The 25,504-nt window shown below is 45.5% G+C and overlaps 1 protein-coding gene across 1 annotated transcript; it reads right to left on the bottom strand.

Annotated features, from left to right (window-relative positions):
• Nucleotides 1–1,163: 1,163 nt before the first annotated feature.
• On the bottom strand, nucleotides 1,164–7,892 carry LOC101518674 (uncharacterized). The gene is given in 5 exon segments (XM_058661162.1): nucleotides 1,164–1,238; nucleotides 1,240–1,309; nucleotides 1,311–1,609; nucleotides 1,612–2,281; nucleotides 7,390–7,892. Coding segments are annotated over 5 exon segments (1,617 nt in total).
• Between the last annotated feature and the right edge of the window lie 17,612 nt (nucleotides 7,893–25,504).

The raw sequence follows: 25,504 nt of genomic DNA on the forward strand, positions 1-25,504 counted from the left end.
CATATATGTGTGTATATGTGTGTGTGTGTGTATTCAAAAGGCCACAGAGAGAGAAGAGTTAGAGCGAGATCTTCTGTCTAGGAGTTTTCTCCCCAAATGGTGGCAACAGTCAGGGCTGAGTCAGGTTGAAGCCAGGAACCAACAACTCCAACCTGGTTTTCCACATAGGTGTCAGGGGCCATCAGCTCTGCTTCTTCCCAGGCTAAATGGGAAGCTTGATGGGAATGAAGCTGCCGGGACTCTGACATTCTGGTAAGGGCTGCTGGCTTCACAAGCAGCAGCTTAATTCACTGTGCCACAAAACTGGTCTATAAATACCTCTTTAAATTTTCCTTTTAAGGAGTAGACATCACTCACAGTTAGGTGAATAGGAAAACTTCTAATTATTAAGGGAAATAGAGACCTAAATAAAAAGAAAGGACCCTGTTGCTCACGCTGTGAACAGGGACTTGGCTGGCTCTGACTGGTGTGAATAAGGTATACTTGCTTCAGGCTCAGGAGCATGAGCCTCAGAGAGATCGCCTGGCTTCAGAGCTTCCGTTCCATGTTAAGGTCTGAGTATTAGATGGCCAAGTTGCAGTGAGGTACTTAGAGTTGCATGCTCAGTTTCCTTTGCTGTAAGTGCAGGTAACAATTACACTCACACGAAGTGGTCTTACATAGGGGTTTCATGAACTCATCCCTCCATTTACTGATGAATTATTTACTACTTCAGCTTGCATTTCTTCTGCAGTCATCATGTGCTGGGCCTTGCAGGGGACCCTGCTGTGGAGGCTGGTGTTAGGGGTTCAGGGATAGGATGGGGTCCTTGTGTTATTTGGTCTGCATTCCAGTGGGAAGGCATGGATCACAACTGAATAAACACATTAACAAATCCAGGTGGTGATACATGTTAACAAAGACAGTAGACAGCAAAATAAGAGTGGTTTCAACACGGGGAGAGAGGTTAGCATTAGCTGGGGTCTACAGAAGTGGTTCCAAGAAAATGAATGGCAAGAGATCCATGTCAGTTCTCACTAAAATAAAAATGTAATTTGTGTTGGCAGCTCCCTTCGTATTCTCATTTAAGACTTGTATGAAATTTCTCTACAGGTGACACTTCTTTGAAGTCCTGAGATTCTGTCATTAGCACCTGGTTCTGCACAAGCCAGTCATAGTCAACATCAATGAGTCTGTTTCCCCCAAACTTCAGCTTGGCAGCACCCAGATCTGCCCACCGCTGGGCACGTCTCCTTTGACTGTGGCTGGCTGCTCATCCACCTTGTTCCCCCTCAGTTTCTGGAGAAGCCTGACTCTGTTGTTGCCTGCTAATAGGAAGTATAAGACTGGATTGAGGCAGGTGCTCATGCTCACCAGAGGCCGCCACATCTTGTAGGCCATGCTGGTTGCCTTCACAAGCCCGCAGTCCTCTGAAGCCAGGAAGATGACAAAGAGGTAGAAGGTGCGGGCGAGATGATAAGGTACGAAACAGAGGGCAAAGAGGCCACACACAAGCAGGATGGTCCGAATGGACTTGGCCCGGGCTGCCTGGCCAGCTCTCGTGAGGATCTCTGACTTGGTCAGTTTCCTGACCATCAGTGAGTAGCACACCAAAATGACCATGGAGGGGACAACAAAGCCAGACAAGGTCAGAGCCATGGCGTAGGCAAAAAAGGGGCCAAAGTTCTCTGGGATGGTCGTATCGTAGCAGATCACCTGACCTTTGACATAGGCTGTTTGGGAGAAGGCCAGTGTGGGCAGTAGTTGGAGGACCACCAGGACCCATGTGGTGGCAGCACCCAGCCAGGCATGCTTATGGGTCCGGTAGGGCATCGAACGCAGTGGGTGGCACACGCCTAGGAAGCGGTGCACAGAGATGCAGGTCAGCAGGAGGATGCTTCCATACAGGTTGGCATAGAACAGGAAGCGCACCAGCCTGCACAGCAGCTCCCCAAAAAGCCAGCTGTCATTCACGAAGTAGGTGATGATGAAGAAGGGCAATGTCAGGATATAGAGCAGGTCAGCCACCATCAGGTTCACCAGGTAGATGGTGGCACAGTTCCAGCGCTTGGTTTGCTGCCAGGAGAACCATAAGACAGTGCCATTCAAGGGCAGCCCCAGGACAAAGATCATGATGTAGCTCAGGGAGAGGTAGATTTTATTCTCTTGGAAATGGCAGACACTTTCTCCCTTGGAGGCATTCATGTCTAACCTCTCCATCTCCTGGGAGGCTCCCTGCAGCAGTAGAGCTCTGCCACAGCTCCCACTTCTGCTTCCCCTGGGAGGAAACAAAATAGACAGCCTGGTGTCATGAACTCTACTGGGTGTCTGCCTTCACCTTGACCTGCTGTGCAACTAACTCTGTTTTCCAAGTAGAACTAGCATCCTTGTTTGAGAAAGCCCACCTCCAGGAAACAAGGATAAGGTGACTGGTAGACTTACCAGGTCCAAAGGGCTGGCCTGGCATTGACCTGTGCGCTCTTGCTTCCAGTTGGGTTGTGCTAAGGAGGTTGAGTACACAGGCTGGTGAGGAGATGATGCTGTCATTTCAAGAGCACACAGCCCTGTGATTGCTATTGCTAGAATCCTTTGCATAGGGCCAGGAAGTCTCTCATGGGAGACAGCCTCGCCACAGAAACCAGTGTAGTCTTAGGGTAATGCTGCCCACAGCCTGGTCCTAACCACACAGACCATGGTGGTTAGAAAATCATTCTGGAAGGACCAAGGAGGATTAGGGAAAGCACAGATTTTTTGCCTACTGGCTTTGTTTGCAAGGCGTTGATTTGGGTCTTTGTAGATTTATGAATGTTTGTTTGAATACCAGGGCTGATTTGCCTATTAATCATTGCAGCATCCTGAACATCCAAGAAAATAAGGTTGCTCCATGGAGCCAGGTGCAGCTGTGTCTTTATTTGCATCCCTTGTTTACTCCCCAAGTCCACTAGGGTGGGACTCAATGGCAGCAGAAGGTGTGTGTGGAAGCCGAAGCTTCTGGTGGCATTAGGAAAGCCAGTGTGTTCATCAACATGGAGCCTGAGGGGACTGCAAGACGTTTAATTCTAGGCTTCATGTTAGGGACTGAACAATGGAATGACAAGGTAAAACAAGGCAAGAGGGAAGAGTTTAAGTAGGTAGTTTAAGGATAACTTATTGACTGTAAACATGTAGAGCTTTACTCACCAAAAGAGAAACCAAGAGGGCCCAGCATCTTGCACGTGTGTGGGTCTCATATGGGCACCAGTTTGTGTCCCAGGTGCTCCATTTTCCATCCAGCTCCCTGCTTGTGGCCTGGGAAAGCAATAGTGGATGGCCAAAGCCTTGGGACTGTGCACCGTCATGGGAGACACAGAAGAGGTTCCTATCTCCTGGCTATGGATTGGCTTAGTCCGGCTGTTGTGACTATTTGAGGAGTAAACCTCAAGATGGAAAACTTTGTTTCCCCTTCTGTCTGTAAATCTGCTTTTTCAATAAAGAAAAAAAAGGAAAGAAAGAAAAAGAAAAATAACTGAGAATTCATTCATTCTGCCAATCAACTAACTGGTGTTGAGTGAGGTCCAGGGATATAAAGCGAGTAAGACACGGCGGAGTTTGACATTGGCAGCTCAGGTGACAGCAGCCCTCCACAGTGGTGGCAGCCTGCGTGGGGAGAGTACCCGAGCCAGGTTGGACCCAATGCCGAGGACTGTGCCCACGGACACTGTCACCTTACAGTGAGAGAGTCCTAGGCTTTGGGCAGCCAGTGTGCCCATAGGGCGCCAGGCTCTGCCTCCTTGCCGCCTAGTGGTGAGCTCTGGGGTTTTTAGGATATGTAATTGCTGCCTAGGGACATCTGTGGATAAGGCCAATGTAAGTTTAGGTGAGGGATGAACCCTGTGTGACTTCCAATGACAGGGTCACAGAACTTGTTGGCAAGCATGGGGACTGAGACCTGGTGGCTTGAAGGGGAGAGTCCATAAGATCTATTTGGGCCAGACTGATTCACCAGCCCAAATGGGAATCCTGAGATGGGCTGTTAGCATAGAGCATCACTGACTGCCACACACCAGTCCACATGAAAGCTATGGCTGGGGGCCTGTCTGGCAGGGCTAGTTACCAGTACCTGACTGAGTGGTGGAACAGGGGGTGGGTCTCACTTGGCAGGTCAAGACACTAACCAGCATGCAAGAGAACCAGGTCTGGGGGTAATTTTGTGAGGCGAAGTGTGGGCCAAACCCTCTGGAAAAACAAGTCCTGCTTGTTAGCTCAAGAGTTGGGTTGGTGACAGGCTAAGTGTGACCATGGAACCTGCCATCACTGATGGATAAAGGAACCTACAACAGTCTTGGCAGGTCAAGGCAGCAGCACCCAAATGTGCATCCTAAAACAGGATGTGTGGTGGGCCGAGCTGCAACTGGAAGGGGGCAGATTGGGCAGGGATGAGCAGACCGTTAGCTCATAAGGAAGAACAGTAATCAGACTGGAGCACAGGTCATGCTGAGCTAGGCTCTTATACTGACTGGTCTGCATGAGCCAGGGATGCTAGGCCACAGCACTGAAGCCAAAGGCCAAATCAGGTGAGGGGTTATGCCAACTGGGTCAGAGCAACCACTGGCATGCGTGTAATCTAGGGCTGGGCACAGGCCCGGTTGGGGAGCTATGAGAGTACACCTTTGCTGGGTTGGGATTCCCACTGGTGAGTGCAGGGGCTGGAGCGGGGGCTGCATTCTGGTCTGGATATGGCTGCAGTCTCCCTTGGCACAGTGTGAATGGGGGCTGGACACATGGAGCCGGGCTAGACTCCAGCACCGTCTGGTGCTCACGAGAACTAGGGTAGATGTAGGACAGACTAGGCTAAGTCTGTCCCTACTGAGCCATGTGCGAACAGTGTCTGGGTATGGATGAGCCTTAGCTGGGCTGAAACATCCAACAGTGAGAACCTGAATGGATTGAAGGCCAATAAGGAAAGGCCACTGTTACTTCCAGGACAGGGGGTGGACTAAGTAGGGCTGGCCCACATCCCCACTGGTATGCGCAAGATCTGGCAATGGGAGAAGTTCTGATGGAGGTGCTTGGGAAACTCCTCTGTTGGGACACAGTCCCTGCAGGTGAGTGCAAGAACCACCATAGGGAGCAGACCAGGCCAGGGAAAGGTACCCACCAGCATATATTTGGAATAGACCGGGGGCAGACCAGGCAGAACCAGTTCACATCACCTGCTGATGAATCCAAGCACCAGAACAGAGTGTGGGTCGAGCCAGGTTCAGTTGCAACACATAGCAGTACACATTGTGACTAGAATTTGGGTGCCTGCTGGGCTGGGCTAAGCTATAACCCCCACCAGTGGCAGATGGAATTGGGGATGGGCTTGGCTGGGCCAGGCTATAGCACCCACTGGTAAAAGTTGATGCAAGGCAGGCCAAGTCAGACTGGGCTTCAGCACCCAACCAGCACGCATGAGAACCAGGGGGAATGAGGAGGGTTCCCCTGCTGGACCGCCAATCCCATTGGAGAGTGTGAGTTGAGATGGGGGCAGACCAGACCAGGCAGGGCCATAACACCTGTGGGCCTCATGTGAGCTAGATCAGGGAAAAGCCAGGCTGGGTTGACTGTTCCTACTGGTGCAAGCATAAGTCAGAGAGGGTGGGGGTTGGTTGGGCTTTGCCGCAGCATCAGTTGTCAGATGCTGGCACTGGGGGATAATTCTGTAAAGTTAACTTGCAAAACCACCTGGAGAGTGCATGATCTAGGAGTGGGAGTGGCCTAGGAGGGAAATAGTGGGCACCTCCCTCTTGGGTTTTCACTCCTACTGGAGAACATGAAAACCAGGACAGGGGCAGGGGTGGCTAGACAATACAGCACCTGCCAGCATGTGTGTGGACTGGATAGCAGGGCTGGTTAGGTTGCACTAGGCTTTAATGCCCAGTGATATGTATAAGAGCTAAATAGGATGTGGGACAGACTGGACAAGTCTGCGGTACATACTGGCTAGCATGGGAACCAGGGTAGGGGGCAAGCCTGGTGGGGGTTATTGGGAGTCACCCCAACTAGGCTGCAGTTCCCACTGGTTTGCATGAAGGCAGAGTGTGGACAGAATCAGACTTGACTGCAAAACCCATTGGTTCATGTGGAAGACAGGGCTGGAAACAGAACTGATCCAGCAATTGCAACCACCAGCATGTGCATAAGCTGATTGGGGCGATGGACTGTGCTGGACCCTGTACTGGCAAGCACATAGAAGAATCGGGTCTGGGGATCGCCTCAGACAAAGTTTCTTTGGGGATCCCTCCAACTGAACTGCTGAACTCAGAACCCCAACCATGAAGAGACTGTGTCAGCCATTGGATTCTGAAGAGATTTCATCGTGGGTGGAATGGCGAGATTGACAGCAATTCAGAACTGTTGAACTATCAAAACAGCTTGAGCAGGACCCTTGGAGCATGCCTCACATCGGGGACCTGGGATGGGTGGGAGGTTGGGTTGGGGCTTCTCCCTTTATCTCTCCCCTTACCCCTGATACAGAAAAAAAAAAAATAATATTAATGTGGAAACAATGGTATTACCCACTTTCCTGTAGCCCTTGGCCCTTTGTGCCCTAATCAACTATGTAAAGGTTATCAAAATAAAAGAATAATAATAATAAAAAGACACATCGCTTGCTCTGTGACTGGAACACGACGTGAAAAGTAGCCGGTAGCATTCTCTGAAAACCAGACGGATGCACACAGCTCTCATCCAAGGGGGGCAGTGACCAACGTGTCTCTGGAAGGGGTGGCTTTTGAAGAGCTTGTTAGAACAATCAGGTACTTGGGAGGCCGAGAAGGGTTTGGTTCCTGGGGTGGATGGAAGGCGGGGATGTCGGGAGGCTCAGCGTTATTGACGTCACAAGCAGGACAGAGATGTGCTCCTGCCTTTGAGGTGTTGACTTGCCGGCTATAGGGGACACCCAGAGAGATGGCAGAATGTTTTTTTAGGTGTATCCGAGAGAGACAAGCATTGGGAACATTGGCTCAGTGAGACAGAGGACGTGGCGTGCATGGGTTCTGTTCAGTCTGCCCAGGGCCAGGAGAGACGGAGAAGGCAGAGGCCAGATGAATATGTCCTTCAGCTGCAGCGTGGCCTCTGGCCTGGAGCAGGGAGGCGCCCAGGTGCGCGGGAAGGGGGCTGCGCAGGCGCAGGTGAGGCTGCCGCGCTCCAGCAAGGCCTGACAGCCAGGGCACTGGGCGGACCTAAGGAGCTGGGCCCCGGCAGGCCTGGCTGGGTGAGGGGCTCGGCGGACCTAAGGAGCTGGGCCCCGCCTGGCCTGGCTGGGTGAGGGGCCCGGAGCAGGTCCTGAGCGCCCCAGCGCTGTGGCCTGGGAGGCGGCTCAGACCTGGGCCCTGAGGGCTGGCTCTCCCGAGCGGGCGGGCCGCAGAGCTGCTGGCTGGTGAGTACCGAGGTGGTTTTCCTTCATTTTGCTGCCGTCTGCTGGCACTGGCAGCGTCCCCCAGGAAGCTGCCACCCCACCTCAGCGCGAGCTCCAGGAGGGGCAAGCGGCCTTGACCGAACGCCACCTGGGGGCCAGCCAGGTTCCAGGAGGGACGAGGCCGGGTCCCCAGAAAGCCCTTGTGGACGGAGCCCCCTTGTCTGCGTTCCCGAGGAGAGCACCGCAGCCTGGGGGCCACTGCCCTGATGTGTTTCATGGGCTCCCGCTCCTCAGCGTAAAGCCTCCCCACTGCCCCTGGCAGGGACCGGGGACAGCCTGAGGTGCGCAGGGGTCCCTTGTGCCCAGGTGAGGCAGTTGTGAGAATTAGGGGAGAAGCCCAGCGCCTTGGCGGCCTCCGCGCCCTCTCCCCAGCCCCGGCCTCTGCTGGGGACAGGGTACTCGCTGGTTTGTGCGTGGACAGAAGGGCAGGCGGGGGCACAGTTGGGCTGGCTGTCGCCTTCGCTGTCTTCATTTTGCATCCCTCTCTGCTCCCGCGGAGATGCCTCTCCTTGGCTTGGCGAAAGCACTGGGTTAAACGAAGTCAGAAGGGACGCTAATGGTACCCATGCCGGAGAGTACGCTCTCTCTGCGTGGGAGGACGTCTTTGTCAGGCTGATAGTTGATTTTAATGTTTAATGTGTATCTGGAAAACTTCTTAGAATTAAAAAAATTTTTTTATTATTTGAAAGAAATTTTCCATCTGCTTGTTTAACTCCCCAAGTACCAACAGACAGCTACGGCTGGGTCAGACCGAACCCAGGACCCAGGAACTCAGTCTGGGTCTCTTAGGTGGATATTAGGGGTGGGCCCAAGCAGTGTCATCATTTCCTGACTCCCAGGGACCTCCTTAGCAGACACCTGGATGGAATATTGGAATATTAGGGGACTTGAACCAGATACTGCCATATGGCAAGTGGGGGTCCCAACAGGGCTTTTTGTTTTAAATAAATGAAACCACTGAAGGGAGTCCCATAAATGTTCTTTGACAGTTAAAAGTTAAGGCTGTTGATTATTCTGTACAATTCTTAATTTGCAAAGATGAATTAGGAATTCACATCGCATGGTAATTATTGGATTTTTCATTGGTTTGTTATACGTCTCACCCCCCATTCAATTAAGTGGTGTGTTAAAGTAGCTGGTGGTTTACTTTGAGTTTCCTAAAACGTTTCAAATCCAAAGAATAATTTGGTGTTATTTGGATGCCTGACCACTGGGTGGCAATGAAGACCAACAAACAAGTTACAATACTCTTTCCTCTCGCCCCCTAACCCGCCCAAGAGAATGCTGATTTGGGCTCTCATCCAGGCATAGTCGCTGTGGATGAAGTAAAATTCATTGAGGACATAGGACAAAAATCCCAATTACTGAAATATCTACTGGTGTGCCACTACAGTTACTAGGTTAGGTTGACACGATGAAATGGAGTTTGGTTAGGTGAAACTTGCCTGCTATTAGTGATGGTTCTAAAAAAGAATGGTTATGGAGTAGATATGGCCACTTTAGTACCACATTTTACAGCTGAGGAAATACAAGTTTAGAGAGGCTAAGTGAAAGTCATGTCTATGATGGTTTGGGGGACATTCCAGTTCCTTTTACAAAGCAAAGACTCAGCAAATTCTCAGATTTCCTGGGATTTTTTTAAACCTTCCTGTCCCCTCACCACCACTGTCCTGCCACCATCATCCCCACCCCCAAATGAAGACATGAAAACGGAATGGCAATGCTTCTCTCAAATCACAGGTGTGGTACCTTGTGATAGATGACACCACCTTGGCTCAAAAGCCATGCCTGAGAGAGAATGACGAAAGGACAGAAGACAGAGTACCATAGTCCTTCTTGTCTTTAGTTTTGCTTGCTGTAGTCTCATTTGCCCATGGCCAATCATGATCCCCAAATGGTTGAAAATGCCGGAAGCAACAGGAAGCTTTAAATTCCACACTGTTCTGTGTAGAATAAAATCTCTCAGTGTCTCTCTGTCTTTCTTGGGGTGAGAATTGTGTTCTAGTTCAGTGAGAGCACACAGTATATTCACCTGCTTGTAGCCATCCTGGTTTTCAGATTGACTCTCATAGTAGTACTTCTGTCCAAGTAACTCGTTATTACTTAGTAGTGTTGTTTGGTATAAGCTTTTATTAGAGTATATCGTTGTAATTGTTGATTGGTTATTGTTCATCTACTGTGCCTAGCTTATAAACTAAACTTGATCAGAGGCATGGATGTGTAGAGTTTGGCATTGTCTGGTTTTAGGCATTTAGTGGAGGCCTTGGGACATATCCCCCAAGGATAAGGGAGGCATACTGTATTGAAAATTGAAAAAAAAAACTATTAAAAATGAGGGGTAGCTCACACTTGGCAGTTCTCTATTCAGTTTTAAAACATACTCTGAGCCTTCAGATAAGAGATGCTGATGTTAACTGTGTAATGATTTTGTGTTAGATTCTCACAATGTAGGCCTGCTCTGTTCCTGGGCCCCTCTTCTGTGATTGCACTGACCTAAAATATGGGAGCCTCAGGGCTTTTTTTTTTTTTTTTAACACAATGCAAGCAAATTGAATTCCTTAAATAATGTAGAGAGCTGTCTAAAGACAGCAAATACTTAATTTCAGTAATTAATTTCTGTGGCAGCTTGCACATTTCTGTTTTCTCTTGTCAAGAATCTGACATAATTGGCAGCTTCAACACAATGTCCACATGGCAATGATTGGCATTGTTACAACAGAGTAGATTCTGAAGCTGATGTTGTTCTGTCTGGACAGATAACTGCTCCCCTAGTCTTGTTAGTCCATCTGTCCAAATATATGATACCCCCAAACAGACCCTGAAATCCGATTTCTACACTTCACTCGGTGATGTGCTCCAGGTAAGCACAGTGATGCGAAGCCTGTCACAGCCCCCTGAAAGCAGATCTTGAAGATACCTTTTACCCTTTCCTTTCATTTCCCATCAAAGAGCTTTAAAAGCGTCATGGCTGAGTCTTTCCTGGAGCCTTGCTGTGAAGAGGTGCACAGGCTGGTATGACTTGAGGCAGGGGAGTAGATCAATGGCAGAGCCTGGGGCAGCTCTGCAGAGCAGAGGGACCTCTGCTCCCACCCTGTCTCTCCCTCACAGCCTGCTCTGGCAGTGTGGAGAAGCCTAGTAAGACCTGGGTGGGCTTTCCTCGCTTGGAAGGTACCAGCTGCTAGGTTGGTTGGGATGGGGCTTGGCCGTGGTGGGAGAAATCCTCAGAAGCCCTGGATGCTAATGCACTGGGGACGAGAGTGGATGGGGGCTGTCTTACTCTTTCTTTGATGGTTTGTGCTTTTTGTATCTGGCTGAAGAATTTTTGCCTACCTGGTTATAGATTATAAGTCGATACACAATGTAGATACTCTTGTGTATTAGCATATAAAAGCCTTTCCTCTTTTGATCTAATTGATTTTGTTCAATGGTAGGGTTTGATGTTTCTGTGTGTGTATCACTAGCTGTAAGGATCTACTTGCTTGGGGGTGTAACAAACACAGATGAATACGATCCCGTTTGCCTTTCGAGAAAATCATTATGCTGTTTGGAGAGTAGAGAGCAGGGCACACTGGGAGGCAAGTCAGGAGTCTGTGGCTTTAATCTAGGAGATAAATGAGAAATGGGCAAGTTCAGGGGATCTGTAGGAGGTAAATGAACATGATTTGCTGATGAATTAAGTAAGGGGAAGGGAAGGCTCTGGACTATCCCAGCTGACTCTTCCTTCTGTTACTCCCAAACAGATGCCTTCACCCCTCTGCAGCGACTGTGTTCCTCTCCTTCATTGCTTCTCTCTATTCACTTTGCACATCCTCCTTGCTTCTGTAGGCTCCTCCTTCCCTCTGGGCATCCTCTTCGTGCTGCTTCTATTGCACATGATTAGTTCTGAATGCTCAGCTAAGAAATTGGCCCAGGGCACTGTGACTGGTCCATGTGTCCATCCTTATTGCTGTTCAGGAAGGTCTGCAACAGCAAGGCCCCCTCGTATGCTGCAGGTTGCACTCATGTTGGCTGGCTGCGTGGCCCCCTTTGTTATGGCTAGCAGCTGGTGTGATGGGGTTCAGCAAGTTACAAGCAGACCAACACTTGATGGAGAGGTATTGAGGGTGGCTCTGTGTGCAGGGTCTTTTATAAACATGCTTCTCAGAAGGGGAAAGTGAGCAGCTGGCTCCTGATATATATCGTAGGGATGCAGCAGAGACAATTAAGGGAGCAGAGTTTCTTTCTCACCCCATTTCTCTTTAGTAGTACTTACATTATATACTTGTTTTCTGAAACAGTTGATAGAAATTTCTTATAACTTTAAAATAAATGTGGATGACAATATAATATTTGAAGTTGGTCTCCCACCTAGAGTTCCATTTTTTTTAAAAATAATATTGCCAGTCAGAGCTTTGGTTCTGAGAGATACTTTGTTCATGCATAGCCCATAAATTTTGGATTGACAGTCCTATTAATGATGGAATGCAGTTATGTGTGTTTATGGTAAAAGGACAAAGGGGATATTTTTGAACTTGGTTAAAAATAAGATGGATTGCAAACAGTAGTCCTGGGGAATAAAAATAGGCTTTAATTTTACATTCAGCAGAAGAGAGGTGGGTTTCCTGAAAGACCTACAATGAAATATGAGGAGAAGGTGTAGAGTTGCAGGGGTTTCATTTAAACACAAGACTTATGTATTAATATTTTCATTGATTTATTTCCATGCCAATATGTTCTGACATAAATATGGTGATCTATAATGTATCGACCCTAAAAGTCAACATTATTTTAAACGCTGACTCAGGGAAATAAAAACCTCATTGTTAGTGCAGATATATACAGTATGTTATCCTATTGAAAAATTAACCTTTCTTATTCTGCTCCCAACTGAACTAAATAAGAGAGATACACTTTAATTGTCATGACCTTTGTGTATTTTTTACTTCATGACCAGAGTCCAACTTGTGACAAGACTGGGCAACAGTGTGAAAATACAGAGCAGGGCTTGTTCAACACTCTTTGGAAAGGGTTGTGCCAAGAATGACAGCTAAACTTTCGTCTGTTGGGATCTCACCTGCTATAATCCCTTGGACAGATAATGTGTCTTTGGTCAGCAGTGAGAATGATGACAGGAGCAGAAGGGACCTGAGGCTCTGGGACTGAGAGGAGGTATGGAGCCAGTGGGAGCTATGGGACAGTGCCAGCGAGGAGGCATGGTGAGTACTGGAGGCCATGGCTGCACACCCAACTCTGTGCCACCTGCCCAGCACACAGACGAGGCTCTCCACAAGATGGTTACTATGAAATGGAAATTGAGCCATGGAGAGTTTAAGTTTGCAGCAGAGGGAAAAAAAAAGCTAACCAGACCTGGGGAGATTTGGATATTTCTCCATTTGGTTTGAGAAGAGTTCAGGTTGGTTAAAAATAGCAAAATAGTGCGTATTTTAGAGCAAGGGAGGATCCTAAGTACTGGGCAGGTATAATCGTTTGTGGACACTAAACTGTTGAACTGTTACATTCTGACAGCTTAAATGAGTGATTTGTCTAAGGTCTCAGGGCTGGTCAGTGGCTGGGCTGTATCCAGGTCTCTGGTTCTCTGTGCAGGGTTCCTTGTCAATGAGAGGCCATGCACAGCGAGGGTTTCCCAAGATCATAGTGATCAGATTTCCCCCATCATGCTTCCACTGGTCTTGTCCAGGCTCTGTGTGACTTCTGTGTTGCTGAAACTGGTGATTCAGTTTTAGCCTCTGATTGGCATATGCCACAGTTGAGCACTCCTGATGAGGATCTCTACTTTTGCCTGCTCCATTCGTTAGAACTGCCTTGTTGCTGATTAAGACTCATGCCACAGGTGACCCAGCAAAAATAACATACTGGCTTATATAATGAGATGGTCCTGGTGAGTCTGGCTTTAGGTATTGTCTGCTGCAGGAGCTCAAATGGTAGTCCCAGGACTAACATTTCTTCTTCTTTTTTTTTTTTTGGCTCCCCCTCTCCAAGTTGTCCCCATTCTCACAGCACCCTAGTCTTCCCTGATAGTGATAAAATGATTGCCACAGAATCCACTCTTTCATTTACTAATCTGCACACCAGCGAGAAAGATTTTCTCTCAACCAGAAAGTCTTGGCGTTGGTACTGTTCCTATGATCTTATCTCAGGCTCTGTGTCCATGCTTGAAGCATACCTTGTGATTAGGGGGATGGAAAGCATTGATTGGCTAAGATCTTGGATGAATCCTCCAGCTATAAGATCTAATTGATTTCAGTTAGGTGGGATTGATTTCACCTGGATCCCATATATTTGGAAGAGTCTGAATACTAGGATGCAAAGTCAGAAGGTGTCCTTAGCAGCTTCGATGGCATTGCATCTCCCTGTCATGCATTGTGCTTCATCCCTGTTGTTGTCGTTGTCGTTGTGGTGGAACCCCCACCCCCATGTGTTCTTTATCATTGGAGTTCCTCAGGGCTCAGCTGCAGGCTTGCCTCCTTTCCACTATACTTCTCAAGATTTCCTCCAGTGCCTTGTCAACGGAGAAGACCACTGGAGCCCAAAATACTTTGGGTCAACCTAATACTGTATTTGAAATTATAGACGGTAGCATCTATCTATCTGTCTGTCTATCTATGTGTTTGTTTATTTTTGATCAATGATTTATTATGGATATAGAGAGTGAGAATGTATGCACGTGCTTTCAAGTTGCCTGCAGTGGCTGGAGGTGAACAAGGCTCAAACTGGGAACTAAAAACTTAACCCGTGTCCCCCATGTGGGTGAATGGAACGCAGCCACTCCAGTTCTCACCTTGTACCTCCCAGGAGCGACAATGGCCCAAAACCGACTTCCTGAGCTGGAGTAGGACACAGGCACTCTGGTGTCGGACATGGACATTAACTACCAGGCCAAATGACAGCCATGCCTGGCATGGAATTTAATGAGGAATGGTGTTTAATTAGAAATCTTGAGAGGAAGGAAGACTACTGATACAAGAATCTTTGTGAAAACAAAGTACCAAGATACTTTTATTCTTTACTCCAAAGGTAAGGGGCAGGTTGAAGGCTATTTACAAATAGTCATCATAAAATCACAAAGGGTAAAGTTTGAGTTGGAAGATCTGTTAAGATTACCTCTCTATACTGATCTTCTCAATGTGAAATTGACATTTGACTGGCTCATTTGCTAAGAAGGTAAAGGAATCTCTTGGGGGGCAGTTTCCTTCTTTTACTTTGTTTTAATCATCTAAGGAATGTAATCTCTAACCTCGAGGCTCTGGTTCCTGCAAAGGCTGTTTTATACATACTTGTTATGGGGAATTGTATTTACTCACTTTATAAGGATAAAGTGGACGTATTAGAATATATTGATGATAGTGGGCACTTAAACTCTCATATGCCCACCAGCACTGTAACTCCTATATAAATTCATAAACTTGAATTTTGGTCAGCAAACATGAAGACCTTCTGTCTTGGCCTTTTTTTCTTAAACTTTAGGTTTGTTTAAGAAAAATGAATTTGTGAGTCTAGTAGAATAACTGCAAAATCTGTGGAATGCATTTTATTTTTTTAAAGCTGTTTTTATTTCTTTGAAATCCAGAGTGAGTGAGGAAGAGAGAGCACTCTTCCATCTCTAATTCGCTCCCCACGTGCCTACACCATCCAGGGCTGGGCCAAGCCACAGCCAGGAGCCTGGAACAGGATCCAGATCGCCCATGTGGGTGGCACAGACCTGGGTACTACACACTGCCAGGAAGCCAGATCAGCAAGTAGAGCTGACAATCAATGTGACATCCACGTGGAGTCGTAACTGCTATTCCACGTGGTTGCTGTGAAGTGTCTTTTCTTCACATTGTCCCTTTCCTGACACTCTGTAGTTCATGTCCTTAGCGCTGCTTTGTCCTCTGAACTCTAATCTGATAGCGGAGGTAAACCCAAAGTTAGCTCTTCTTTTTGTATGCCAATTAACTTGTCCTCTGCTGAAGATTCTTCATCATTTCAGTAGCTACCTATTCAGCCTTTCAAGCAAAAACTCTAGAATTAATTTTCCATTCTTTTCTTCCCCCACTCCTCTGCATCAATCTCTCACTGAATTCTGTCAAACATAGGATGAAGTATCCACTTTTGTTCATCCACTGCCCCCATGCTTGTCTCTGGCTCACTTCACCTGTGCTCCTCATGGGTCTCCAGGCTTCCTTCTACCTCTCTTTGCAGGCCAGTAAGGTGGATCTGTCTGAAGCATAAACCAGACCAAGTCTCCTTAAATGTTTCTGCTGTGTACCTGTTCTTCAGAACAGAATTCAGATGTTTTAGGACTTTTGAGTTGTGGTCCTGTCCTTGTCCCCCACTCCACCGTTATCTCATTCACTACTCCTCAGTTGTGAGACACAGCCACACTAACTTCCCATTGCACAGTTGAGGGGCTGTGAGTTGGGGTCAGGGGAGCAAATGCACACATGTAGCACACATCCTGAGTGTTGTAGTCAAGACACAGTTGCAGGATATTTTAATATAACTTTCCCATTATTGCTGATTTTCCATGGGATGTCCCTACAGCAGCGTAGAGTCCTGCTGGTTGTAAGAAAACAGCCAGGTTTTTACTGTAGTGCAAATCTTGTATTCACAGAACTCACACCGAAGCTTATCTGTGTACTGTTCTGTGCATAGTGGCTGTTTGGAACCAGATTCAACTTCAGCAAGGCCTCATCTTCATTGGAGGAGAGTCGATATTCAGTTATGCCTAGAATAAATGGTTCCATTTATAATATTCTAGAAAGACTGCTTCTACACAGTCTACCCTGTGATGCTGAGTTTGGTCCTCGGACTCAAATCACAAATCCATTTCCCTGAGAGCCAACTTGTTTCCTGAATATGTCATGCTCTTCATGCCCCAAGTCTTTGCAATTCCTGCTCCTACTGCTTGGAACACTTTCTCCAACTCTGTTGGGTTCTTCTTATCCCTGGCCTGACAGCTAAAATGTTACATCCCACCACCATGCCATGATTTACTGCCTAAAAAATAATTTTGCTGTAATTTCTTGTTAGAGCACCTTATTACTTAACATATTTTCCAAAATGCTCGATTTTTGTCTGTCTTTCCCACTAAAATATAAATTATTTGAGGCTAAGGGTCTTGTTTTGTTTTTCTTTATGTCCTTGGACATAATAGGACATTGCTCTTATACACATTCCGTGGATATTAGCTGAGTGAGATATTTTCCTGCTGGCTGTCTGGCAAAGAAGACAAGTGGCTTTCTCTTCTGAGCATCATCCTGGCTTTCCCATCACAGCAGGGTGGTTTGAGTTCACACAGATGATGACTGGATGGCCTCTATGGCATTGGTTGTTAATGACTGTCATCATGGTTGGGCATAAAGAAAAGTAGTCTGGTCTTGGCTCTTGGTGCAGTGGGCTTCTTCATTACTCCTATTTGTTTTCCTTTCTAGGATTAAGTTATGTCTATGACTGGGTGTTGAAATAGAGCATGTTGGGCCCGGCAGTGTGGCCTAATGGCTGAGGTCCTCACCTTGGGCCCCCTGGGATCCCATATGGAAGCCGGTTCTAATTCCGGCAGCCCTGCTTCCCATCCAGCTCTCTGCTTGTGGCCTGGGAAAGCAGTCGAAGATGACCCGGGGCCTTGGGACCCTGCATCTGTGTGGGAGACCTGGAAATGCTCCTGGCTCCTGGCTTCAGATCAGCGCAGCTGTTGTGGTCACTTGGGGAGTGAGTCATTGGACGGAAGAGGTTTCTCTGTCTCTTCTCTCTCTATATCTAACTTTGCAATAAAAGTAAATAAATCTTAAAAGAAATAGAGCATGTCAGTTTCATACTCGTAAGTTTTGATTCCTTTTATCTAAGGAATCTATGTTCTTTTTAAAAAAGATTTATTTATTTTTATTTGAAAGACAGAGTCACAACAAAGAACAGATCTTTCATCTGCTCTACGACTCCTCAAATGGCTGCAACAGTTAGAGCTGGGCCAGCCCAAAGCCAGGAACCAGAAGCTTCTTACTGTTCTCTCCTGTGGGTGCAGAGTCCCAATGACTTGGGCCATCTTTTGCTGTCTTCTTAGCCCATTGTCAGGGAGCTGGATAGGAAGTAACACAGTTGAAACTTGAACAGACACCCATACGGAATGCCGGTGCTGCAGACAGAGGCTTAACCCCTATGCCATGGTGCAGGCTCCAAGATTTATGTTCTTGAGGTAATAAGTGAAAAGTGCTTGTTAGTGATTCCACAATGAGCTTTTCACACTCTTCTTGTGAAGGACATTCTGTGCAAAGTAGAAGTGAATACATCAAGGGAAAAGCTTGACTATGTCTTATAGTTGGTTTCTGTATTTACAGTTGTAACGAAATTGATTCTGATTCTCCATCCATCATTTTTGTTGTTAGTGGCAATTGTACTTTTTGACTCTTACCAGGCAAAGTTACAGAGAGGGTGAGAAATCTGCTGGTTCGTTCCCTAAATGAGTGCAGTGGCTGGGGCTGGGACAGGCTGAGTTATGGAGCCTGGAGCTCTATTGGAGTATCCTATCTGGGTATCCAGGGCCCATGTACTCAGGAAGTGCATGTTTTGCTGCTTTCCCAGGCTCTTTAGTAGGGAGCTGGATCAAAAGTGGAGCAGATAGGACTCCAGCCAGCCCTCATTTAGAATGTCTTAACCTGCTGGGCCACAACCCTGTCTCCTTGGACTCTAAAATATTAGTGGGTCATAGCAGAGATGTTTTATTTCCCCCTTGTACAATGTTGTTAATTGTGAGTTCGCTTCAGTTCTTCTGCTTGTTTTTTTCATCCTGGGACCTAGGCTGAATGGTTCATTCTGGTTTTGCAGAATGGTGAAGAGAGACGGGAAGCACACTGTGCCTCTTCCCTGAGTCACGAGGTCAGACCTGACGTCCATGTCATGGTGTGGTCCTCTCACAAGGGGCGGAGCACACAGCCGAGGCTCTGAATGTAGTCTTCCGCAAGAGTTTCTAAGGAAGACTTAAAGTCTTGCTGCTGGAAAGTTTTGGCCATTTGTAATGCTTGAAAATTAAGGGAAAACGATGGGTAGGAAGGACAAACCATATGATACAGGGCACAAGCAAGGATGGAGAATTGGCAGGATCTGTATGCCAGTAGCTGACACTGTGAACTTGCATGTTTATTTTCACTAGGTTCCTGTTTCTGAAAAAGAAGCAGTTTCAATGTGATAATCTCCAAGTTGCTGATAAATCAAAGATGTTTGGGTTCCCTGACTTCAAGTACATGCTGAATGGTGTGTCTGAGTGACAGCATCACTGGTCCTTTTTGTGGGGTCTCCGTGGCCTGTTGGAAGCATTGCTCATAGGCACACAGGGAGTTCAAAGACATTTGCCCTTAGTTGGCACTGGAAGGGAAGGAGTCTATACTTACTTTCTTACCACTGAAGCCTTGCCACTTATGTACGTGGGACTTCTGTTCAGTTTTGAAAGATTTTTGATTCTCAGTTCCCTTAGCCAAAGGGCAAGTTCTGACATCGGGGGTGTTGAGTGTTGTCCGTGAGTGAGGATGAAAATGGCAGCAGTAAAAAGTTAGTTAAAACAAAAAGCGCCTGACTCCAGCGTGGTCTTACTTTATTACTTTTTGGGACATTTTTGTTTCTTAAAAAGCTGACATTAAAAATGAAAATCTCATCCATCAGCAGCTAATTCTGCATAAATCTTGATCTTGGATGAACATTTGGGGTTTGGGAAGCAGCAAGGTGCTAATCTGAATCTGTCAAGATTTTTTTCCCTTCTCAGTTTATGTGTTCTCGTTTCCCCCCACAGTTTATTCTACTTGACATATATCTTAAATTAGAAACACTAAGCTCTTTCAACCAGATTTTCAACTGAGATCAGACCTCGTCATGCTTTAGCCATTGAATCAAACACTTGACCAAGTTCTGATTGACTTCTCTATGCCCAGTCTTTCTCTGAATTTAAATGATTTCATATTTTCTCAAATATGAGTCTACAAAATTGTACTTTGGAATCATTCTCTGTGATGGGGTCATATTATTGTTGGTGTCATCATTCTGAGCAATTAGAATATTAATTCAATTTAGTAGACTGCTTGCTTTCCATATGTTAAATCATTTTATGTAAATATTATCCCTCAGGGAAACTCTCAGCCATGTTTGCCAGCAGATAAATAAATGCAAAGGGGCTTACTGCAATAATTAGAATTTAAAAAGCAGGGGTGCCTAACTGTGCATCAATAAGAGAATTAATAAATATATGTTGCTATAATCATACAGTATTCATATAGTGGTTAAGATGAATAGAACAATGTGACTGCGTCTCAGTAACATGCTAAGTTAAAAAACAAGTTGCCAAATTGCACATAGTGTGAAATCATTTAAAGTATAAACACACACAAAACAAACCACAACTTGTATAGATACAAGTGTGTTTTAATTGGTGTTATTTACTAAATCATAGTTAAATAAGAAGGAATCACAATAATTTTGCAGTGATGGTTACACACATCTAGGGAAAGAGGAGAAATGTTTTATTTCTCAGAAAAGAAAAAATATATATATATAATGTTACTGTTGACTAAATAGGTGGTAGGCATGAGAGTATTTGTTATTGCTTCTTCAAGCCTTTTGGCATTTTGGGGGTATTTAATAATAGAACAGCCTATCCTTCTTTCCCATGATCCCACATTTTCTCATAAACTCAGAGACAGGTAGGATCCTTGCATGTGAAAAACAACCTCCAGGAGACTGGGTTTACTTCATGTGCCTCTGAGAAGGTGACCTTTCTTTTTAATTTAAAAACATTGCCTTAAACTCAGATGTGAAATAGGTTTCAAATTGGAGCTGGACTCACAGGACCTGTTCATTTATAATTGTTTCTGTCTCATATCCCCAAGGCCTTTCCATGCTGTAGCCATCAAAAGCTTGAGCCCATCCATAGCTTCCTGTACCCTCAGAATAAAAGCCCTGGCCCCTAGTTGGGGTCATGCTTGCAACATGCAGCCTCAGTCTCCACCCCCATTCCCCTCTCCACAGGAACAAGCGCAGGGATACTGTCACAGCTCAGGGCCTCTGACATGCTTGCTTTTACTCTGCCTTCCCATCACCTCTAAGCTCTGGGTGGTGCTAAGGAAGTCGTCTTACTCTTTAAAAAAAAATATTTATTTATTTATTTTATTGGAAAGGCAGATTTACAGACAGAAGGAGATAGGGAGAAAAGTGTTACACCTGCTGATTCACTCCCCACATAGCTACAATGGCCAGAGCTGAACCGATTTGAAGCCAGGATCCAGGAGCCTTTTCTGGGTCTCCCACATCAGTGCAGGGTCCCAAGGCTTTGGACCATCCTCCTCTGTCCTCCCAGACAACAAGCAGGAAGCTGGATGGAAAGTGGAGCAGCTGGGAGACAAACCGGCACCCTTATGAGTCCTAGTGCTTGCAAGGAGAGGATAAGCTAATTGAGCTGGGTCCAAGAATATCTTCTTCCCCCCCTCAGCAGGGTCTGTGGTGGTCTCATTCTCGGCAGGATCCCTACAGCCATCAGAGTCCCTAGGATTTGGGGTCAATACATATTTATTAATCGATATTAACTAACCTCCCGGTAGAATTGCAGAGAGGCACTGAAGCCAGATCACCCTCCAGCAGCCATTCATCCTTTTTTGTGTGTGAATTTCAAATCACATGAGTTCTTGTTCCATTTTTGCTGTACATTAAGCGATCTTTGCGATTAAAATTAATGACCAGACCACATCAATAGAAATTCCTCTCATTTGTCTTTGGTTGGACATATCTAAATTCAATTTTTCATGTGCATATGTGACATCGAAAAGAGAGGGCATATTATCTTTTGAATCCAGTACAATTTGTTATTTTTAAGGTGGGTTAACTGGAAAATGAATTTCTCTCTTCCTCATTCAGGAGTATACATTGGTGATAAAAATTTCTAAGAATTGTCATTGCGGTCAGTGTTGGTTATGAGAAAGCACTATGCAAGGGGAGGATATCAAAGTAACACATTCTGATAAAGCATAAATCCATCGAGATAGCATGATTGTTTTGAACAAAAGAGTTTAAAATGAAAGACAGTTTTTGGGTAGTTTCATTGCATTAAGCAGTTCCTTGGAACAGACTCATGGGGTTGTGTTAGAATACTCTGCACTTAATAGCACAGTTGAAAATTTATGTAGTGTCTTTTTCACTTTTGTGTAAGAGGCTCAAAGTCTGCAAATCTTAATAGGGTATATCTAATAACATGTTAATAACTCACACATTGCTGGCTTTGGACTACAGACCTTGAATGAAAGGGCCTTCATAAATTATACATGTCTGACAAATAGGTGAGACATTTTTCAAATCGCATAAGCTCTTCAGGATCAAATCTGTTCTGTGGAGATAATTAAAGAAAATCAACGTGTGTTGATTGATAGATATTTGACTTGAAAACACTCTCTGCACCCTGCCTCAGACAGTGGGGCGCCTCAGCTTCAAGAACACTATTCCCCAAAGACAGGGTGAAGGTCTCAAGTGGTGGCCAGAGTGTGCTGGGGTCCTCACTCCAGTCCTAGCCCGCAGCCTCACTCACCACAGAGCTGACACAGATGGGGTGACCTGCCCAGCCCTGTCTCCTTTCCTGGGTCCAGGAGTACCACTCTGCTACTGTCTCCCTGGGACTGATGAAGGCTTGATCCTTCCATGGTGAGAAAGTGCTAGGATGATGAGAAAATGCTGTGTCCATTCTAAGCAACATTATTGATTCAGTTCTTTCCTTGTGATTAACATAAAATTCTCCATATATCAGATAATGGCTAAGCAATGTATAAACAGTCAAGAATCACTTTCAGGAGAGAAATGGCCTGTGAATTTTCCTGGGAAAGTTGATGTTTGCAAAATGCCTTTGTTTTCTCTGAAAAAAAAAAATCACTGCATTATCTGAACTGGTTACGTTTGCTGTATTTTTATTTGCTTAAAAATTTCATTTGATTCCTGTAGCTATGTGGGATTATATTGAGTCCAATGAAACCTTTGTTTTAAAGAAATCTGGGGTTGATAAACATTTTGCTAATCCAATCTGAACAATGCTGCCTACTAAATAATGGAATAATACATACATATGCACACATAGATTCATATTCAACAACAGGGCTGTAGTTACGTGCATATATGCAAGCACATTTGTCCTATTAGTATGCATATATATATGTACACACAAACACACTTTTAAAAGTTAATGGAAAAATGGAATTAAAATGTTTTGGTGCAAAAGTTTTTGAAATTGACGGATATTTTCTTTATAATATGCATTTTCATGAACATATATTTTTCTATGAAAATAATAATTAGCATAATGAATAGATGCTAGTTATGACATTTAACTCATTTAGCATTCTCAAATTATTTTAGGAATTGCGTTCTTTAACTTGCTTTCAGCAGAATTTTTTGAAGCATGTAAGAAATCTAGACCAACTACTCTATCATTATTATTTAAAAATAATACACTGATCATTTACTTTGTATTCAACAAATTTGTTTCTGGCTCACTTTTCCATGGTTCCAAATTCTAAGCATACCTGTAAGAGATGAAAGCCTCAAGACTGTTATTGTCACAATGGGCAGTTTGTCAAAATAAGGTTAGTTTGTTGGGACAGGCGGAGAACAAGCCTGTTTCTAGTTAACAGTCTTCCTCTCATGATATATACCAGAAGAAGAAATCAGTCCCTTTGTCTCAGCCACAGCATGAAGATAGCCCACATTCCTTGGCCAAGATTTTAAGGACTTTTGCTTGTATTATTTGCTATTTATCAGTTCTTTTTCTACATAATTATTGGCTGCTTGGCATGTAAGAGATGCCATGAAGTACATTAAAGAGCGGAAGACAGCTGTCACTTTGCAGGACGCTGCATTCTAGTTGAATCAAAGGGAGTATTCTGGAACAAGAGGTGAATACGATTATGATGGACAGAGGCTGCCAAGTCAATTTCTTCCCCATGGTTCATCCTCAGTAGCATAATTCCTGGATTTTAGCTTGGCACATAGCTGTCCTGATTAAAGCCGTCTCTTCCAGTCTTTTCTGCATCATGGGGTGGCCAATGGTCAAGTCCAGGGAATGCTGTGGAAAGTGGTCTGGGGCATTAGTTGCAAATCTCCCTGAAAGGCCAGCTGTGTGTTGACCCTCCTTTTTTGTAGCTTATTCCTGCTCACTGATACAGGTGTTAACTGCTGGAGCTCCTGTGGCCACAATGAGCTATGACCATGAGGACATTACTTAAGAATGGAGAGGTGGAATCTGGCAAAATCAGGGGCCTCGAATTTATAGAACTGCCATGCCGTTTTGACAGCCTACCACTGGAATTTTAAATAAGGGATTGATAAACTGTGATCTGTTTGTTATTTTGGGTGTTTGCTACTTCTAGTCAAATATAACCCTAATAGACATATTCTACAAAGTGTGTACTCTAAGGGGAGACAGGTGATCAGAATGGTGAATTGCTTGGTTTATGTTAAGCTATATTAAATTACACCACCCAAATGAACATATTTGCCTGGCACTTGAGTCCACAGCTTTGCAGATGTAAATTCTAACTTTTAATTTTTGGAGGTCAGAGGAGAGGAGGCAACAAGCAGAGAGTGGGGCTGAGGGCAGCCCAAACTGCACTGGCAAGTTATCCCATATTCTGATAGCTGTAGGACTGGCATTTAAAGGACAATTTTTCTTTCTTTTTAGAATTCTTTAAAAAAAGATTTGTTTTATTTTTTATTGAAAAGTCAGATATATAGAGAGGAGGAGAGACAGAGAGAAAGATCTTCTGTCTGATGATTCACTCCCCAAGCAGCTGCAACGGCTGGAGCTGTGCTGATCCGAAGCCAGGAGCCAGGAGCTTCTTCTGGGTCTGCCACGCGGGTGCAGGTTCCCAAGGCCTTGGGCCGTCCTTGACTGTTTTCCCAGGCCACAATCGGAGCTGGATGGGAAGCGGGACTGCAGGATTAGAATTGGTGCCCATGTGGGATCCCGGTGCATTCAAGGAAAGGACTTTAGCTGCTAGGCCACCATGCTGGACCCTCTTTTTGGAGTTCTTAATGTATTTCTCACCCCCCCACACACACACCTACCTCTCATCTGCTGGTTCACTTCCCCAAGTGCCCCCTGACATTCAGGTGCTGAAGCCAACAGCCTGGAATTCCACCAAGGTCTCCCACATGGATGGCAGGAACTCTTGCGCCATCACCTGCTGTCTTCCAGAGTTTGCTTGTCCAGGAAGCTGGAATCAGAAGCAGAGTCAGGACTGGAGCCACCTAGTTGGGCATCCAGGGTGTTTACTTTACTAGGCAAGATGCCTGCTGCTACGAGCAGCCTTCCTAACAGCGCTGTGCTGGTCATTGTTTCCCACAGGCTTCTGCAGGATAGGTTGATGTGCCGTCATAGCCAGTGTGTGGGCCTGCGTCTCAGAGGCTCTCATGCTCAGCCAGAAGCACTCTTCCTGCTTGTACTGTTTTCCCTCCAGCCTGTTGCTGTCCCATGTGCTAACAAAGGTGACTAGGTCATTGACCATGGAAGTACAAGCAGACATTAATCTGACACATGAGGTGAGTTTGTATAGAAGCTTCTTGCTAGATTTTTGTTTTTTGAAAAGTTTTTTACATTTAAAAATATTTTATTTCATTTTTTTGATACAGTTCCATAGGCTCTGTGCCCCTTCCTAAGCCTCCCCCCATTGATTTCCCCTCTAGTTTCACAATGGGTGTCCTTCATAAACAGTCGTAAGTCCATCATGTTGTTATTGAAGTGTTTCCTGACAATGTAGTCATGGATAATGTCAGAGAGTCCATCATCATACTGTTAGAATATTTTCAGTTCTTTCACTGGGAGTCCATCTCTGGTCTGTATGCAGAGACGTACAGCACTTTGTCTCCGTATCTGAACTTATCAGTCCCTGCTACACTTCTATTATATATCCTCTAAAATACAGAGCCAGTAAGCACAGTCCACAACAGGTTGAAAATAGTAAATTTTCACCAACATGAGGTTAACAAACATGGTACACAAATACAAATGCGTCACAAGAGTGATGAAAATAGGAATCAAAAACCTTGTAGGAATAGATGCTAGTGTGTGACCCTTGTGGCGCTGGTGGAATT

This window comes from Ochotona princeps, chromosome 3, assembly GCF_030435755.1.
Source record: "Ochotona princeps isolate mOchPri1 chromosome 3, mOchPri1.hap1, whole genome shotgun sequence".
NCBI lineage: Eukaryota > Metazoa > Chordata > Mammalia > Lagomorpha > Ochotonidae > Ochotona > Ochotona princeps.